The sequence below is a fragment of the Xylaria bambusicola genome (assembly GCF_022495145.1).
Source record: "Xylaria bambusicola strain CBS 139988 unplaced genomic scaffold F5B22scaffold_6, whole genome shotgun sequence".
Taxonomy (NCBI): Eukaryota; Fungi; Ascomycota; class Sordariomycetes; order Xylariales; family Xylariaceae; genus Xylaria; species Xylaria bambusicola.
In genome coordinates this window covers 886358-906157 of record NW_025953559.1, presented here as the reverse complement: position 1 = coordinate 906157, position 19800 = coordinate 886358, and the positions used below count along the sequence as shown (strand labels likewise).

Here is a 19800-nt window from a genome sequence, read left to right as displayed (position 1 = left end):
GCTATTCACACAACGCAATAGTCTGCTAGGGGTGCTAAAGTCCTTGGTCATCCAATTCACTCTTAGCCTCCGCGGCTTGACTTTGGCTCTATATATAATTGAGCTGCCGGCCTTGACCAGCTAGGTCTAACTGATCTGTTTCATGAAGCACGGTCTTTATAGCCTCACTTTCAATATTGCCCGTATGTCTCTTGAAGGACTGCCTTTGCCCACAGCCGCTGGCGAACTGCACCATATCACCAGAATGGTGTTCAACATGGCTTGCTACTGCCAAGGTAGCTGTTAGCGGTCGCAGTGGCAGTGGTGTAGGCATCTACGGTCTGGTTAGCAGAGAAAAATGCGCTGGTGTCCGTACAACGTACCAGTGCTGGAATATGGTCTGCAGTATTATCAAGAGCCTCGGGTCACTCTGATTCTTCCGACTGATGAGCATCCTCTGTTGTTAAATCCAATGCGTTGTTCGTGCCCTGATCCTTCAGGCCAGGATAATTTAGATCAGTCTCAACGTTGAACAGTATATCTTGTATGTCGAGGTCCTTTGCCCAGATTAAGAGGCAGGGCCGGGCATGATGCACTACATGAAATCTCTGCCGAAAAGAGGCGTATAATCGGCTAGCAAGGGCTTCTCAGCAATTCCTATGTCTTCTTTAATCTTCTTTAAAAATGATGTGGAGGTTTTTAGCATTGAGCCCTATCCAAAAGCCGGTCTAGATGTCAAGCTGCGCAGGTCTATCTATCATTAGCATCCACTTGCTATCAAGCTATATCATCCAGCTCTTGTGGAATGCTTTTATATCTAAACTATTAAGGATGAGAATAGCAAGGAAGCCCACCGACTTTTAGAGAGGTAGAGGCAGCTTGCTACGAGTTGACTGAGCCGTATCCTGCCAGCTCGTGTGGTCACCATTCCTTCCACTTACTGGTGCGTTTAAAAGTAGACTTAGCTGATCTGATAAGCTCGGGGCGTGACGAAGTATAGTCTGGTAGAGAGCAGAGCAAGTAGTTTCATCATATTTTCGCTATAAATGTGAGCGAGATTATTAACGAGGCCGTTGAGGAGGTGATCACAAAGACACTTATACATCTGTAAAAAGAGCCGGCGTCGCGCAATCCGGCTCTCCTTGTCTTGATCCGTGGATTTGCCCATGGCCGAGGCCAAACACATGAACCAGTCGCTGTTTTCCCTTTCCCTGATGTAATACGTGTTCACTCTCAAGCCCTCGGGTTGTCGTACGGGGTTTAGCCATTCTGTCTACGAGGTGGTTACCATTTTCGAAGAGGCCGCTATCTTAGAGGTTTCTGCTATCCGAGGATCATCTTTTCGTGGAGGAGCATACCCAAACATTCACAGGTTGGACTAGAGGCATTGGGCTTACAAAGGAACAAGGGAGCATGCTGTATTTGTATACTATCACCAGGAACTTGTATGATGGAAAGTGGAATAGCCACTCGCGGTTGGTGTAACACCTTGCACATCAGCACACTCTAGGTTGCTCTTGATATATATTAGCCTTGCCAGAGAACAGTACTAACTTGCACCGAGTACGCCATGTCAGGTACTTGGGGGCGTTCACACTGTTATCTGCGATATGTAGCAACAGAGAAGCCAAGGGTTGTCCGTAGCCTCAGCTTCCACATCTTTGTGCATACCTAGATGATACTGGGTTCTGCCCATCTTGTTCCTATGACCGCAACTTATGAAGACTTACATAGGAGTGTTTCCTGCTAGTCTTCGGATGTAAGAACCGCGAAAATAAGCGGTGAGCAACAACAGGACCCAATATTCGCTTGTTGTTGTTTGAGTTGACCACTTCCCGCAAGAAATACTCTCCGACCTCGAAAAGCGAAAGGTCTTCTCTCATCTCCTGCTCTGCTCCTGTTCCCCTTCACCTAGGCAATCTAATCCATGACGTATGACTGTCTATTGTAGATTCGCAGATCTATATCTAGAACGAATCTAAATTTAGATAGCCAGCCTGTTCCTGAAATACCGTACTCGTAGTATTGACATGCATCTTGGCGTTATGTCATTCAGTGTTCAGTGTAGGGACTTTGTATCTCGCTGGGAGCCCCACAAACTGGCCCTACAGATTACCTATCTGATACCTATCTGATACCTACCTGGTACCTACCTGGTACCTACCGCCAATGCGCCAAGCCAAGCCCTTTCCCCAGGCGATCTCTGCGGCGGGTAAGTAACTATAAGTAGTTAAGTTTAGTTACCTTATCCCGCCGTGGCGCCTGCCCCAATTAGGAACCATGATGGCAAGCTATTCAACTTCTAACTTCTACAACCTCTAGTCTAGAACAGACATAACAGGTACAACACAACAATGAGTTTCTCCCAGATGCGATGAACTTAGCCTTCCCCGGCAAACATGGCAAGATCTCCAGTGCCTGCACGGGATGGCCCTTATCCAGCCTTTACGCGCTCTGCCACGGCTCCTATCGAGTTGTCGTCCCCTCGCTCGGCCCGCTCCCATCTCGCGCCTGAAGATGCCTTCACCTCCCAGTTGTCTCCGCGCCGTGATCATTCCGCCGCAGTACACGACTCGGCCACTGAACTGCGCCCGAGTGTCGCTAGAAACAAACTCGATAGCCGGAGCCGGAGTCGCAGGAGGAGACGCAACTGGAAGAAACTGCTCTGGGTCAAGCAATCATGTATGTTTTACTTTTTCTTATTCGCTATCACTTCTTATATTCCGTCCCAACTGAGAGACAACCGGACTGTTTGGCACCATCATTGCTCATATCTTCCTCTCTCCCAGATCCGGATAACTACACGGACCAGGCGACATTCCTCGAGAATCTCCAACGAAACCCCCGTCTACAGCCCTACGAGTTCTGGCCCCTTGTCGCCGATATCAGCGTTGTCTTGCAACAAGTCTGCTCTGTTACAATCTTTGTTGTTTGTTTCGTGGGTATCTTCCAAGAGCTTGTCTCGCCTGTCTCTATCGTTGGTTGGGGAAGCTTCGCGACATTCGTGGGATGGCTCATCTGGGACAATTGGGTCGGTTTAGAAGATGAAGATGAGGTGTTGCAGAGGCGTCGCAGTAATCGCAATCGCGCTGCAAGGGAACAGCCGAGTCGTCGTGATCGCCCCCAATCTTCCCTCGCCGGTCTCTCCTCATCTGCTACCGGGTCCATGACCAATTTAGCAGCCGCCGAGCGTGCGTATCCTCCGACAACCATTTACCAGTCACATTCTACCTCTGCTCTTTCCCTTCAGTCTAGTATATCACAGGCGAGCAATATGGCTAGGTCCCCTAATGACTTGTCAGACGATATCAAGCACCGGCCACTATCTCCTCCCCCATGCAACCGTACAACTCTGCGGTTGGGCACTATTAAGTCGGCTATTCTCATCTACTCTACTCTCCTAGGGCTGTCGCCTATTCTCAAATCCCTCACGCGATCTACCTCATCTGATAGTATTTGGGCCATGTCTTTCTGGCTACTTGCCATAAACATATTCTTCTATGACTACTCTGGAGGAGTTGGCGTCAAGTTCCCCGCCTCGCTCTCCACAAACGCTGCCCTTATGGCGTCGACCGTATTAGCTTCACGACTTCCTTCCACCGGACAAGTGTTCAGTCTCACCCTATTTAGCATCGAAGTTTTCGGGCTTTTCCCCGTTTTCAGACGGTATGCCAGACATCAGAGCTGGAGATACCACGTCGCTCTATCCATCATGCTCGTAATAGGAGCCGGCGCTGGGGTTGGCATGATACTAGGTGCTGAGAAAGACGCCTTCTCACCGTGGAAGAGCGGCCTTTTGGGTGTGCTCGTCGCCACTCTCATTACTATAGTCGCTATAGGCGGCTGTAGCTGGTGGCTGATTTCACTGCAGAAGTATAAAAACGCCATCAATGGGCCCTGGGACCAAGCACGGCCTATCATCATCAGCCGCAGGCAGCTGTGGGATGACGATTAATGAAAATAATGATAAGATCCATCGCACTCGCTTCTTGAGTCCTGTCCACTGCTATCTGTTCGACCCATGTCTCTTGCAGCTTCGGTACGATCTTTGAGTGTCATCTACTTATGCTACCGATGCTCTATGTGTTTCTCATGAGTAGGTCTAGGACTCTGTGTGTGAAGCAACATAGTATCCGAGTATTAGACGTAGGCATATTCATCATCTACCAACGTGCTGTGTAGCCTCGTCATTAGGCCACGGGGTTCCGATATCGCGTAATAAAAGCCGAGATGTGAGGTCGTGTTGTAACATTGCGTTTGTGGTAGGAGAAGAGGCTTCATTGTCAAACTTCGATCACTTGTATCGTGTGTAATCACAATGAATTAGGATGGCGATACGGTCGCTCCTCACACCTTGTCAGGGAAATAGAGTACACATGACAGTAAGGTTCTCTCGTACGCTTCTCAACTCCTCGGCACCGGCAGCGACTGATTTCATCTTGCCAGCGGTTGATGGTATAGGAAATGGAGGTGAGTGCGAAGACGCCTGCAGGTTCTGCTGGAGAAGTTTAAACTCTATTCTCACTCAGATATTATTTGACAGCTGGCTGTGATTTTGAGAATCGTGTATGCAATATAAGGAAATAACCATTTGTTGGATTCATGGTGTTTTCAGGTCAAATCGCGTCCCTATCGCATTCCCTCACAAACTTTGCATCAACATTTCTCGTGCCTGGCTCTTCTAGACACAGTGAGCAAACAGCGAGCTCGTAAGTATAATGAGCTAGAAATATATTTGAGGTTTCTGGAGATTCGTGTCCTGGTATCTATGAGGCTGTACCCAAGCTCAAACTCCCATCCCTTCGGTCTACAACTACGGACCACGAGTAAGAGGATCATAAAGTAACGAATGTACGGATCTTGTGGTATTCACCTATATAGGTGTAAAAAAAGAATGTATCCTGGTCTCATTTGTTCGCAATTTCAATAGACGATGCCAATAGGTGCTCGATTGTAAATCGACGCCCCTCGAAAGAGAAGGGGGAGAGAAAAGAGAGAATATGCTCTCACACAACATCTTACAAAGTCGCGAGAGAATATGTTTTCCGTAGCTTCTAAGCTGCAGATCCTCAATTAACTTTTATTCTGACATACAATCCCTCATCGCGAAAATCGTATATTATAGCCATCACTAGTCTATACACCCACATCGACGATATTGGTAGTTGACATTCCTACTTGCCAGTGCTAGCTTTGCACAAGCATTCAGGTTAGTATCTGACACCATGTAAGGTGTTGGGCTCGATGCCTCATAGCCCCAATGGTACTTTCTGCGCGGCTCATCTCAGGTGCCGTAGTTAAGAATATATCACGGCCCAAGTTTGGGACTTTGCACGTCTTCCTTCATCATCGAGGCCGACCACAGAGATAAAAGCTGGGTATAGGATGCAGTTCAAAATTATCCGAATGGAAGCAGACGCAGCGCAAATGCAAGGTTGTTCCTAACCAGAATCCAGAGGTGTGTCAGTTCGCGGCGTCGGACCGATGCCTGGTGGGGAAGAGAGTTGGGCGTGTGCTTAAAACGCTGTTCACGACCCCCAACGTGTTGCTGTATTCTACGCCTATTTGTTGATATAGGTGGATTGTCGGTTATGACTCTGAGCGGGAGTCTTAGACATGCAATCCAAGAACTCTCGTGGGACAACTTGGCATGCATTGGACTCAGAAGGGAAGCATTTTCGTGAACTGCTGTCTCGGGACGTCGGCAGCTTCTGGAATTCCCCACATCCAGGTCTTCTTGTCTCAACTGCTCCGACCACCTTCCTTACCTGTCGTCGCCCTCATGGCTGACTCGGGCAGTTGAAGCATTGTTTGTTAGACCGAGCTATTTCTGCTGGGCGGTTTTCTAAGTTGGGCATGTCGAGGATACAGCTGAGTTGAACACATCGTGGTGTTTTGAAGTTATCGCTTCGTTCATCTTGCAGCAAACGGTGGATAAGGTTGTTCAACAGGTCATCGCCGAGACTGGATCGATAATGACAGATCTTGGCGCTGTCATTGTGAACGCTGGCAGTACCATTTGAGGTTTCTAGATTAGAGGCTGGTAAGGAGATGCGGTAGGTGTACGTAGTGTAATCTCACCTCGGGGGAAATAAGCGAGGGCTGACGGGCTGTCCAATCTGGACATCGGCGCCGCTCACACTTGGCAATATTTCGAGTTGGGGTCACGGCGGGTGGAATCGCCGGGAAGAGGGGGAAAGGGGGAAAGGTTTGTTGGGACTCGGTTGATCGACGAAACGGTCTCCTCCCGGGGTCCAGTGTTCTCGATTGTGGAGTCTCAGATCTGGGGTCTTCTTTCTCGGAACTCCTAACCGAAAGCCATAAGCAGCCATGAAAACCGTTTCGGAAAGTTTGGAGGAACGGGCTTGATTGAGGCTCCCCTTGTGCCTTGCGGCCTGTTGCCACACAGAGAACTTATGCTGTGCCCGCCAACCGAACCATGACCCGAGACTGTGGGCGAGGACCATGCAGCGCGGCAACGATAGCAGCGGCGGCGGCGGCAGGTTCACGGTGTCTTGCTGGCCAAGAATCAACCCTCTGTTCACTTGGTTGGATCATGATGGTGGAGCAGTGGTCCGTCTAGGTATTGCCTTGTGCGTGTCCTTTCAATCAACACATGTACATATCAGCTACTAAAGATTCAAAACTACCTCCCATCTTCGAGCCAATATTGGTGGCACTACGCTGCAAATTATGCAAATTATGACGATGCAGGTCTCGTATCAAGCGTTCGCCCGGCTGAAAGGGATGAAAAGGGATGCATTTTAGGAGGGGTATACTTAGAGATCGATGGGCGCCGCGTCCCCTCACCCTGGTACAAGTGTGATATTTGTCATGGTTTCTGATGAGCCGGTGCCTTGGTAGGGACCTGCAATTCATACCTACTAACTGAATAGTTAGACTAGTGTCTAGACTACCTGCTATTATGTACATACATGTACTCAAGTATAATCACCGCTTCCCATAGGTATATAGGTATGGGAAAAGCACGATACCTACGTGGATGGACGGCTGGATGGATGGGTGGGTAGGTATGCTGTGGCCTGTACACACATACTTACCCTATCACCTATTGATCATCGTCGATTTGCTGAAAGGGGTGTTTGGAAATCAACCGTTCGGTAATGGCCAGCGGGATCATCCCTCCCAATATACTCCGTAAGGTTGCATCGTTCTTGAGATGCGACGGCGGCTCCTGCAGCCACATCTTGTCTTCGGGTCTCGTGGCTTGCGATGAGATCGCTGGTTCTCTATACTTTTCGGATAGACAGATATATGCTTACGGTTGGGGTCTACTTCCCACACGGCATGAAGGAGCTGGCTGGGAGAAGCCGAGAACTCTTGTTTGGACGGGGCCGGGCATATCCAGCTGCTTGTCAAGATGGAGAATGATGGACTCCTTCAGCCTGACACTAGCCCGTGGCTGCGAAAAACACAAGGGTCAAATCAATGTGTGACGAGAGGTGGACTGACTGATTTCGTCTGTCATATGTTCAACAAGTCACCAAGCCAACCAGGGAGCCGAGACAACAAATCCCCCCCTGCTGTCAATCCATCTCACATCCACGTACACCAATTTCTATTTCGGTACCGGCAAGCCCAGCATGTGCTTACTGACCGTTATGGTTACACAGTATTCATGCAGGCCTGCCAAAGAGGGACAATATCAGGCGCTTCGTATTGCTCCGAGTAACACGGATGGTACCGAAGAAGAATTATGACATTCTTGGTGAGCCGGCCCAAATCCCAAATGCGCGGATGCTCGAAAGGCCCTCGATGCAGCATTGGCAGTGTCACATACCTAGCCCAATATTTCTTGTACAGTATGATGAAGTAGGTACCTGGACCGACATGCCCACAAGGATTTCTGTTTTTGCTGACAGACTCTGCGATTCATTGATAGAAGCTTGAGCAGGATACAAAGTACACTAAGGACCACGATATCAGCTACCGGTACAAGAGATGATCGGCCATCGGTCGCGCGGATAATTTGCAAATAGGTTAGGGCTACTTAACCCAGTCCAGTAGCTCGAGTAGGTTCGGTAACGCACTCCACTCGGGAAGCTTTCCTTTTCAGCCAAGGATTGCAGAGAGTCTAGACTCCCAGAGTCTCGCACTACCTAGACTAAGCCGCTGGGTCCTTACTTATGATTTCAGGATAGTGTACCCATAATGTAGAGCTTGATGATGGGTGACGTGGGGGTGAGGAGACTCCACGGCGCCGTCCCTTAGTGGCCTGTCTGTATCGACACATTTCCACGGACAACGTCCATGTAACCCAAAGCCAGCTCGCGACATACATCGTAGATATCCTTCACGGCATTGCCAACCGAAGGACATCCTGATATTGGAGTGGTAGCTGGGTCCGTGGCAGCCGGGCTCGGCTCGCCACGGCTCCGGAAGACTTTCGAAGTCTGCACCCTCCCGAGACATGCAAGACAGTGACATGTCTGCATTGTTCCGAGCAAATCATTCACGCTCAAGCATCGGGTTCCCCAACTGCGGGCCAGCAACGCGGACCCTTCCATTCCTGGGACCTGTTGCTCGAGGTCGACGGATGGACAATGCACTCCGGTTACCGGCATTGCCTAGTGGCCCCTGTGCTGCGCTCCGATTATCGACTACCAATCTGTTTTGACTGACATTTGTCACTTGACAATGAGCCGTGACGATAAGTTCGCCATATGGAGCGAAACGCCACAAAGAGTTGTGCAGACAACTCCATCATCCCCTTGGGTTGTCTCTATATACCTACGACAAGATAGTAATTCGCTGCTCTACAACTTGCCGCCGCGTCCCAATTAACCTTAAGGGTAGTTTGCGCCACGCAGCAGCCTAGGTAATCCGAGGTTGCGCCAAGATTCTAGGACGATAGCCTCCGAGTCCTTAGGGTAGGCGCCACGCATGGGCACACATGGCATCGTGGATTTACTTATACAGACAGATCTTGACGGCAACCATATGGCAAGTGCATCAACGTCGGCCGGCAGGGAGCGGTGCCCGAAACTGTTGGGTAGGCAGCCAGGTTGACTATTCTGCTGACGTTGGGGGCGAAAACATATCTATGTACTATACGTTCTAGATATATGCCAGTACGCACGTACTTACGCACTGGGAGAGCTGGTGGAAGGAAAAGGTCAAGGTACAGTGTAAGCCGATGTGTACTGTAGCAGCCTGCGCGCGCGGCGTTCCTCGGGATCCTTTCACCTGTCAGCTTTAATTGACGGTGTAAATCGGTGTCACACGATGCTTATTTTTATTCTCACTCCTTTTTTGCCCCGGCACCACATGACAATGGCTTGTCAAGCAATCTCTCCTGAGTCCTAAAACCGCGTAGTACAGCGAGAGAGTCACTCTAAAATTGGACACTTCTTCGGGCTCCTAGGCGTGAGCATGATGACTACACTACCTATGGCCAACCAGGAGGGTGAGCGTCATCTTGGTCCTTAAACGACTGATTGGTCTGGACACAGCAGTCACACACCATGGGCGATCAAGATTCGGCCGGTGAGGAGCAGAACATCATCAGAGCTCGATGATGAGAGACCGAAGCCGGCGTAACAAAGGCTTCTTTTCTTCATTATGTCCTTGACGGATACGGTAGACGAGCCAATGAAGGGATAACAGCTGGAAAGAGCAAGAGCAGCTTGCTAGTTAAGAATGACTTAGTACCAGGCCCAGCCGATATACCAATACGAAGTAAGTGATGTGTTGAGCCTTGTATGGTAGACCGACTCTTTACCGTGGTGCCCCGGTTAGCGCTTGTCTTCCCTCCGCTCCAGCTTAGACAAGAGCTATCCCCAAATCTGCCATAGATCAAAAAGAACCACGCATCGATGATCGAGGCTATCCAATCGTCTCGTACCAGCGAGCAAAAGCAATACTGGCAAGCTGGAATATGACCAATGTCTCACCGGCTTCATTGGATACCAGCGCGTCACACATCATACTCGGTCACTCTGCTAAGTAATTCCAGTAGCCTCTCTCCCTTTGGCATGTGTGCAACTTGTCGAAACTGCTGGCCTGCCATGCCATGCCATGCCATGCTATGCGGGGGATCTATCTTATCAACGTCTCTGAATCTGCCTGCCTGTGTATCGATCAGTATTGTAGTTAGTGTACATTCGAATGCTCAAGTGACCAGACCCATGTTCGGAAAATGGACTGCAGCATGCAGCATCCCTTCCGAAATTTCGTTCATGGTCTGCGCACACAGCGGATGCAGATGCTCCTACATACTTACGAGTACACTACTTGCAACGCCTAACTCTGACCTACTGTACCCTCTGGTACTAAGAACGTGTGGTAGGGTCACAAGTATTCTGGTATGTTCTCTATCCACAGTGTCATGCTGGAGAAACTGATATTTACCGCGTGTCAAATCCCAAGTCTCTCTTCCCTACCCACGAACCTTTTTGCCCTGCGACGGCAGCATTGTCGCTATCTTCTCTATATCATCTTTGCATGTTCCTATTCTAAATTGTCTGACGATTCGCTCGTAACTTGAGGTCAATTGTTGAGGGAATAGCTTGTAGCAAACGAGATGGTACCTACGCTCACTCGAGAACTGCTAGTAAGCAAGGTTTTACTACACTACGGGTCTCATAGTCTCAAAACGTCCCGATGTGGATAGGAGGTCGTGCCAGGGGACCCTTGCTTCATAGCCCTTGTTGCATTTCAGAACCTCATACCTACACTACCTACCTGCTGCTACTTGCGAGATGAGCCTTATGCTGTGACCACCTAGATGCTCAGAATTCCCAAATAGTCAAGAGATCTGAAGCATCACTATGGCCTGGAACTTATAGACTTCTTCCCCTAGATGTATTCGCAAAGCTTGGCGGATATAAACAGGCAGCGTTGTCGTTGTGACGAGGCAGTGGGTGCGAGCTGAAAACATGGTTGTTGGTGAGATGGTGTTAAGATGCGATAGATCAAAAGTTTACACCCAGAGTGTATCATCAACAGCGCTGAGCTCGCCCCCATTCTTACCATGGTGATCTGAGATTTCGACAAGCTGTTTTAGATACATATGGCACGATCAGAAGGCGCGTTCAGATCTATCTTTATCTTTCCTGGGAAAGCTGCTGTTGGAAAAGCGGTCAGAGGCTGCCGGTGATACGCATACCGTTAGGACCTACTCTAGAATCAGCTCTCTAGTGTCTCATTGTTGCTTTCAATTTGCTTCAATGGGAAGCATGGTATGTACGGTGGTGCCGGCGATGGTTGACGACCGTCATAACCCCCCTCCGAAAGACACCCCAAAATCGGAGGCTAGAGCCTGCTGAAGCAGATCCAGCCGCAGACCGCAGACTCCGCTCCAGCTGGGCGAAGCTAAACTCACATCGGATGGTACATCGCTGATCACACGCCAAGACAATAGGTTGACAAGTATGTCCTGGTCATCTAGTGGCAGAAGAAATGTAGATCGTTTAGTGCGAAAGAACGGCGTTACCATTCACCCATGCTCCATGTTCCATGTTAGAGAAATCGACGACGCAAATATTTTGATTCGTCGCAGCGCATCGAGTGCCTCTGCCCAAGTCATTCCGTAGTGAATGACAGCAAGGATGTCCCAGAAATTATCCACGAACAATGATTAGCGTTGACGTCCATCTTTTCCCTCTGGTGTACTCCGTTTCCTACAGTAGGTAGTTGATAGTCCCATTTTGTTTTCGGACTAGGGTTAGTTGCAGACATTCAGCCAAGCGATCAAGATCCTTGTCGGATGCATATCTGATGACAGGGGGAAGGTGGAAAACCCTAGTCGACCATCCCATCGGGGATCTCAGCAGCTAATTTCCAAATCTCGTTCCAAGATGCTGCTGCTCTTTAGTGTACATACGCTTTCAGGCGGCAAGTCGGTCGGAGGATGTCTTGCTTCCTCCCACAAGCAAGCACATTCGTGACCATGATTGCGGTGTTGTAGATATCTAGGAGATCCAACAAAAAAAATAAATTAATTGGTGGCAAAAGATTAGAAGAGCAAGAAAAAGCAAAGAAACTGAAGTCTTGCAGAGGTGTAGCTAGCCAGCTAGTTAGTCAATGCGGTGAGAGCTGCTGTATGTATATCTACATTATATAAATGAAGCAGGATGTCTACTCTATGCGCTACATGAGGTCATCAAGCCGAGCTCGCCGCACATGTATATACAGTATCTATGTGTAGGCATAAGCAGGTTTGCGGTGTCATTAAGCGTGTCTTGCTCGGGTCACCTCAACTGTACAATCCCCCATCCTCAACATAGCGTAATAATAACTGTTCTATTTATGCCGCGGGCATTATTTAGCGTACAGATGCACCCAGAATATTGGGAGAATGGAGCCCTGGGGTGGGTATCAGGAAGGATGCGCAAGGGTTTCTAGCCTTGTCTCTTCCCTCACATCTCACTAAGGCCCCTACACCACTGCAAGAACCTAGCTCTTTCGCTGTTGACGGTCCATTGGACCTATCAGCCGGGCTTCTCTGTGTTGGATTTCTCACTAGACCGGCTATTCCTTGCAGGTTGTCGTGAAGGGGGACAGAGAGAGTAAGAAAGCGTGTGCGCGCGATAGAGAGCCAGACTTACTTAGTAAGAGAGCGGGAGAGCAAGACCCCCATTGGCAACGTGCGGTAGTAAGTTTCCAAGTATGTAATTCTACTGCCTCTTTCTGTAAGTAATTGGGTAAATCCCCACCTTGACGTCGACTGCTCTGTATTTGTTGTACCTCCTTCTTCCTTCTTCCTTCCTGCTGGCTGCTGGCCTTGTCTCACAACCTGCATCAAGCTGGTAAAGTCACGCACCCTAGATCCGCCTGCAGAGTTGGTGTGATCCGCGTTGTTGATTCACACCTGTTCCGGGGCTGCATTGGTTGTTCGCCTCTTCCAGTTCGTCCACAACATCTCAACTCACATCACCAAGTCGTCCCCGAGGCCAGGATGGTAATGATCAGACCTCATTCGTTACATACTGTACATCTTCCCTGTCTCCCCCAGTAGTATAGTGGACGCCTTCCTGCGTCCACGCGCTTGTTGCCGCCGGCCCAGACCGCATAGAGATTCCCTGCCTGAACAAGTCTCTGGCTGCAGGAATGCCTCGAATTTAAGCCCGATTTGGAAAAGGACAATAAGACAGACAAAGACAAAGTTTCGAGGGATCTAACCTACAATATAGAATAAGCTACCTCACCCGACCTAGGTAGGCATATTTTGAGCTTCGCTCAGCGAAACATCAGTGCTCTGAGAGAGTTCTATATATAAGGCACAGCTTAAGAAGTCTGGATGGAGCATACGGTATCTAACCGATCTTAATTCTGATAGAGACCAGCCATAGCTGCGAGGAGAGGTTGGAGACAGGTATCACACAGTGAGCATACTTTCTTCTGCCATCCCCGAGTTCTCTCGAGGCTTATTTCTTTGCTTTCCTTATTATAATTACTATATACATGGGAGCTCTCAGGGCAAATGTTCAGCTCCCAGCATATCAGAACACAATCATCTGTACTTTTTCACCATAATCCTAATTAAAGAGGAGGGTGACCAAACTATACCACGGGAGACTAAGCTAGCTAGCGAGCTCAGCTTGACGAAGCTAGTCTGGGGTCGCATATCTTTTCTTTCCCGGTCCCTGGGCTAGGCCACCCACTCCCGCAAGGGGCGTTTCAGTTTCATGGACTTACAAAAGCACCGTTGTCAGCTGCGAAGTCCAAGTATTCGCTACAACATACGACACGTGCCACGAGACAACCATCAACTAGCTGGTACGCGCGGTACAACCAAGACGCCTTTCGCTCTCTCGCCCCCGGATACAGCTGTACATGTGGTACGTTTGTTCATAGGTCAGATGGACCGCCTGAAGGACAAGACATCAGGCTAACCTAGCGGAGAATGTGAAGAGACAGAGGCTACAAGACTCATCTTCAGGTCTATCTACTACTTCTGCAACTACAGCTACAACTGCTACTCTACTACTCTGCTGCCGTCTGCTACCATAGCTACCGTACCCAACAGTACGACTAGCCACATACATACATCGGTCAGCCTAAAACCAATACGTACACTTACATGATACAGAGGTTCCCACGGCCCATGCAAGCCCGGGACCATATATATTACGACAGGCGCCTCCCGATGATCGACGTCTCCACAACCCACCTATATCTAAGTCCCAAGTAGTATCTAACCTAGGTCTATTTATTACTGACCTGCCTTCGAAGCTCGCGAACCAGCCCGCTCGTAGGTGTGTATCAGCAGCAGGGAGCACCACAATCCGTGGCCACTGGAACCACGATATAAGCCGCCCTCGGTCTATATCCGAAGCTATTGGCAAGTACAGTGGGAGTTTATTAGCGCCCAGAAGCAGCGCCAACGCCTTATTCGTCTCGATTCCTCGATTCGTCTATCACACTTACACCAAAGTATAAACCGGCACTTGGACCATCACAGCGACACGGCGGCGCCTCTATATGTCAAGACTAGCTAAACTCTTTACATCAGCGAAGACCAAAGTACCATTGTTTCTAGGATACCGTTGAACCAATATTGCGCACAAGGAGAATCAGCGACCAACTCTGAAAGACCGTGAAAGAGTGAACAGGAGGTGGCAGTAGTACCAATCTTTATACACGAAAGACGGCGAACACTGGATCATTCCCGGCGATCTCAGAGACTTTATACTCGAGCATATAGGATCACTGCTCTATTATCGTATTGGACTTCTACAAACCTTTACTACGGACCTACTACGGCAGAAATCTATCCAGCGGTCCTCTCTTCTACCACCAGTGAGCATCCGTGCGGAAGAAGAACGGATACCAGAAAGTGCGAGCGTGGTGTGGGACTGGGAGTACGAGGGAGACAGAGAGGCAAAGAGAGGGAGGACGGGTTGTATTGAAAAGAAGCATGGACTCCGCCGCCTCGCAGAGCATACTCTCTCGTCGACCAGCAGCTGGCGGTCTTCCTCAGTTCCATCTTCCTCCTCCCAATACGTCCTTGGACCCTCAAATACCGAGTATGGCAACTTCTCATCGCTTTCCCTACTACCCATCACCCCCTCTTACCTCTCCTCCTCCCGAGTCTCGCCAAGAGACTTCCTCGCCGTACTTACAGCATACCCTCCCGCAAGACCTTGAAATCAAACGTCTGACTTCATCCTCAGGAGTGAGTGACAGTATAAGTCCGCCCTCCTCGAGTCTCAACAGCAGCAGCTCGCACAGCCCCCACACAGGCATAACACAGTATAGTAGCCATCCTAGTTGGTCCATGTCGAATAATTCCTCTTACACATACGGCTCGATTACTCCGGGGGCGCAGTCTAGCGTAATGTCATCAAATTACAACCGCCATTTGTATTCCCCGAGTGCACCAGGTGCCCCAGGGGGGCCAGGGCAACCGGGCTACAGCTCGAGAAATTCCCAAACGCCTGCAACAACAGATGGGTTGGCACAAGCGTATGATAGCCACTCTTTTCCAATGTCTATTACAGGGGGCGCTACAAATCACTCGAGCTTTGCTTCACAGCCTTCACATAATCAGCATATACAGCATGCGATTCTAGGTTCTCAAACATCACAACCACCCACACCTGCAGCGCCCGCGCCATCCGAAAGCTATTCAAGACCACCTCAAACGCCTAGTTACTACGCAGCACCATCATCAACACCACAACAGAACTCATTCCCATCGTTCCCACCACCTCATCCATCTCCTACGCAACTTTCGCCGTCAACAACAGGGGCTCCAACGAGAGCCATCCCAGCCTTGAGTTCACAGCATCCCGGTCCTATGGGATCACTTCCACCTTATGCGAGCAGGCATTACGGCTATTCGGCACCAGTTTCTAGCTTAGGGCCCATGGTTCTATCAAATATGGGCAATCCAGGAGGTCAAATGCATCTTATGGGTGCCCCAAATCCTTTAAACGCTTATCACCACACAGGGCATGGACTCCCGCACCATTTATACCCTGGAGCTCCAAACTCGCAGCAAGACCGCCCCTACAGATGTGATATATGCCCACAGTCGTTTAATAGAAACCATGATCTAAAAAGGCACAAGCGAATACACCTTGCGGTCAAACCCTACCCGTGTGAGTATTGCGATAAAGCTTTCTCTCGAAAAGACGCCTTGAAGGTAAGCTACATTCCTACTATCACCCAGCCATTACTAAGAAAATTTGATAGCGCCACCGGCTGGTGAAAGGTTGTGGTAATAACGGAAAGACGTCACCGAAAAGTGGAAACGGAGGTTCCCCGGAGGACGATTCGAAAAGGGACTTGGATGGGCCATCAGGCTCCTCAGGGCCCATAAAGCCGGAACCGGCTTGAGATATTTTGGACATCACGGGAGTTGGTTTCTATTCTGGCATTTGGGAGCGGAACTTGTTGAGCACATCAGCATGATCAGGGCGATGACATCTCACCACCACCATAATGGGACGGAAAAGGGGCAAGGTTCTGGAGTATTGGGTTTTTGAGCACACCGCACTCATGATTGATTCAGAAGGATACCAAAATGGCAGTGATCATCGGACTAATACATGGTCGAGGCGTTTTCAGGCCGGAGGTGCATTTGAATGGCTGACTTTAGATTTTCGTTTGTTTGTCTGTTTGTTTGCTTTGTTTGTCTCTTTTCTTTTCTGTTGTTTGCTAGCTATAGGTCTCGGCAGGATTTACGTTCGTGAAGCCATCATAGATGTAGGAATACTCCATCGTCTCGTTAGTATTCTTTTTCGAGCAAGGAGATTATACCCACTACCAGTAGTCTGTTGACAAGACTCAGGAATATAGCGTTTCTCGGTTGTCGTACTACAGCAAAATGTTATAACAAAGCTCAAGCTCGGCCAAATCAATTACGGGGTGGATGCCTACGTGTGATAGGCTCAGACAAGTGCTGTACAATACTCGAGCATATTTGCTACAAAATTGTGAATTTTTGACTATAGGGCGATTGCCTATTAGCCACCTACTGATTCGTGGAGCTTGAGACAAGGCCAGACTTAGACTAGGCTTGCAAGTAAGGTTAACTAAACAGCCAATTGTTCGGTACGAAACACCATTAGAAACGGTATATAATATTAAGCCTGCTTCGGGACCTCCCGCACAATCCCTATGTTTGTCCTTAGACAGACTCTATAACAAAGCACTAGCTTTGCTTGTAAGCTATCGGAAATATAAAATAGCTCTATTAATTTAAGAAACGAGTGAGCCGTGTGCGGCATTCGCAATATAATAGGTATTGCAGGATTCGTAGACAAAAAAGTGCCGAGATGACTATTTAAAGCAACTTCAGGAAAGGGGCGTAGATACGGCCTCTTACAAACCAGGGATTTGTTCCAGACCATATGGAAGTTGTTAGATTCTTACTCTGTAATTATTGATTGGCCTCAAGCATTCTTTGCAACCGTCCATGGATAATACAATTTACTCCACGTAAAGTAGCAACTAAGAAATAATTACACGCGCATGATCTCCAGTTGCGAGTTACTGTCTAAACTGAGAATGTGTCCACATTATCTTTTTTCCTCTTAGTATCTCTCCATTTACACCGTAAGCCTGAGCTCAACCTAGCTGTAAAAGTAGCATAAGCCAGCTCACGCGCAATTTGCGCTAGGGTGATGAGGTAATCATAGTCCGTCTCCCTGCCTTCCAACTTAATGTAGGTACTTCTTGTCTCCTCCCTCTTGCCCATTTCCCTATGGTGCTTGACCAAAAGGAGTCATCCTTATTTTTGATTCTTCAAGCCAAAGAGACAATACGCTTGTTGGTCGTCGGAGGAAGCCGAACCCTTGAAATGTGAAGTCTCACCGGTCGTTCCCAGATGTCTGCAACAGCCCCAGGTATGTGTGTCGGAGGCGTCCGCTATCGATGCTCTTGCAGCATCTTAGGCGCCCATTCCGCCGTTGTAACCAGTCGATATGTAATTCAATACCTGACTACCTCACTTTCTCGAGTACTAGCTAATCATAACCATCGCATAACGTAGATAAGACAACTATAATTATTTCACCAACTAGGTATTGCTACCTTCCTTATTTTGCTCATACTTTCCACAAGGATAGGCTTCTCGTCTTAACAGTTCCAGTCCAGCAATGGCGATGACAGTTGCGGCAGGCAACTAGAAGGGAGGAGTTACATGCGATGTATACTGTACACAACTCAGCCAAGGACTTTGAGAACTTGTGGCTTAAAACTAGTCTTGGTCTCCCACCAATACATCGTCACCTGGGCTATCACTATGGCATACAGTACCACACCCCGCTTCATATCGTCTCGTGGGGTGGCTTTCTGTTTTCTTTCCTTTTTGCATTTCCGAAGCATATCTCTCATATTAATCCAGCACAATGTTGAAAGAAGAGAACTGTCACCCATCTCCATTTTCCCAGTGATCTGATCTTCTTAGCGCTGTCCACACATGAGGCTGAATGGATGGCGTTTCGGCGAGCCAACCCGACCTACAAGATGCTGTAGGTACATGTCTTGGCCTTCGCCCGGAGACGAGGGCCCAGGGTTTGCATACTGTACGATCCTTCATGATCTATCGAGCAATGCGTAATTTGGCCACCTGCTTTACATATTACCTACCGTAGCCCATAACCTACTGTAATGTACATGCCAGACATTGTTACATTAACTATTGCGACGGACTAGTGTCCTTTAGGAAGATTGAATGCGACAGCTGAAACAACACATGTGAATCCCGAAACAGAGGGGCTAGGAAAAGCAAATCGACGCAACGTCGATCCTAGTCACCAGTGAATTGTATCTGGCGCACTCTCTCTGATGGGCTGTGGGACTACCCATGACCTTGTGGAAGACGGTCTCTTTACTACCAGTACTCCTATTCAGAGTTAATCGCTGGTCACAACAGAGATTTAGCCTGATGAGATAGATACATCAGGTAGCAAGGTTAAGAAAAAGACTCGAACGGAGCTGCTTCCTCCCAATATTTCTATCGCTAGCATTTTTGCCGCCCCTTCATTTCGACGGCAATGCTGGAGGACTAGTAAGCCTATACTGAACGAAGCCTGTTCATACTTCTACACGAAGCCAGCTGAAATCTAGCCTGTCTTTTTCTCTCGATAACCGTTGCACAAACAGGGACGAGGGTGTCTTCATCTTACAGCTTGGTCTTGCTTCCAGGAGGGCTGGGTGTTCTCCAACCATGATACGTGGGTATATTGTCACCGGCCTCTCAGATAGGCATGGTATATCTCTCATGGGGGAGTCCATGCGTGAGAATTAAAAGTGCAAAATCTCTGCCTGCCTACAGTACCTGGGTAATTCTGGGTGAGACAGTTGTATCGGTGAAGCATTCATGTCGCAATGAACACATGTTACCAAGTTTCTTAGATAACAGGTACCATACCGGCAAGATACCCCATTCGCATCATAAGGATTCTTGTGTGAGGTGCACGACCTATCATGGTAAACCGCAAGATGCGTCTTACCCCAAGGATGAAGAGCCTTGTAATGGGGTCTTCTGATAAATGATTACTTACCTATGTGTGCAATATCCCCGCTAGCTTCTGTGTAATCGGCGATTTTTCACTGGAGTCTTTGGTGTCACATCTCGTCATCATGCAGGCCGACTACCATTCAACCCGTGTGCACATGATAGTCTCGGATATGTGCTTTAGTCAAGGAGAATGACGACCAGGGGGGAGGGTCTCTTTTTTTTCTGCCTCGGGGTTTCGGGTGAGCTCTTCCTAGGATGCCACCTACAAAATCCATATCTATGAAGCAATATTAACCAGCGTCACTAAGCCGCTGGGCAGGTATACTATGCTAGAGGCATCGAAGTCAGGCTACCGGTATATGGCCAGGTAAGTACTCCGTAATATG

At 48.8% G+C, this 19800-nt stretch overlaps 2 protein-coding genes across 2 annotated transcripts; both read left to right on the top strand.

Moving 5' to 3' along the window:
* Positions 1-2262: 2262 nt before the first annotated feature.
* Positions 2263-4560, top strand: F5B22DRAFT_593675 (phosphatidylinositol N-acetylglucosaminyltransferase-domain-containing protein). Its single transcript, XM_047974005.1, has 2 exons — positions 2263-2661; positions 2769-4560. The coding sequence occupies exons 1-2, from the start codon at positions 2379-2381 to the stop codon at positions 3932-3934; spliced, it is 1449 nt and encodes a 482-aa protein (XP_047834289.1). The 5' UTR covers positions 2263-2378; the 3' UTR covers positions 3935-4560.
* A 9864-nt stretch (positions 4561-14424) lies between these two features.
* On the top strand, positions 14425-16524 carry F5B22DRAFT_468375 (uncharacterized protein). Its single transcript, XM_047972127.1, has 3 exons — positions 14425-14969; positions 15117-16090; positions 16141-16524. Exons 1-3 carry the CDS (start codon positions 14861-14863, stop codon positions 16282-16284), a joined length of 1227 nt encoding a protein of 408 aa, XP_047834288.1. The 5' UTR covers positions 14425-14860; the 3' UTR covers positions 16285-16524.
* Positions 16525-19800: the final 3276 nt, after the last annotated feature.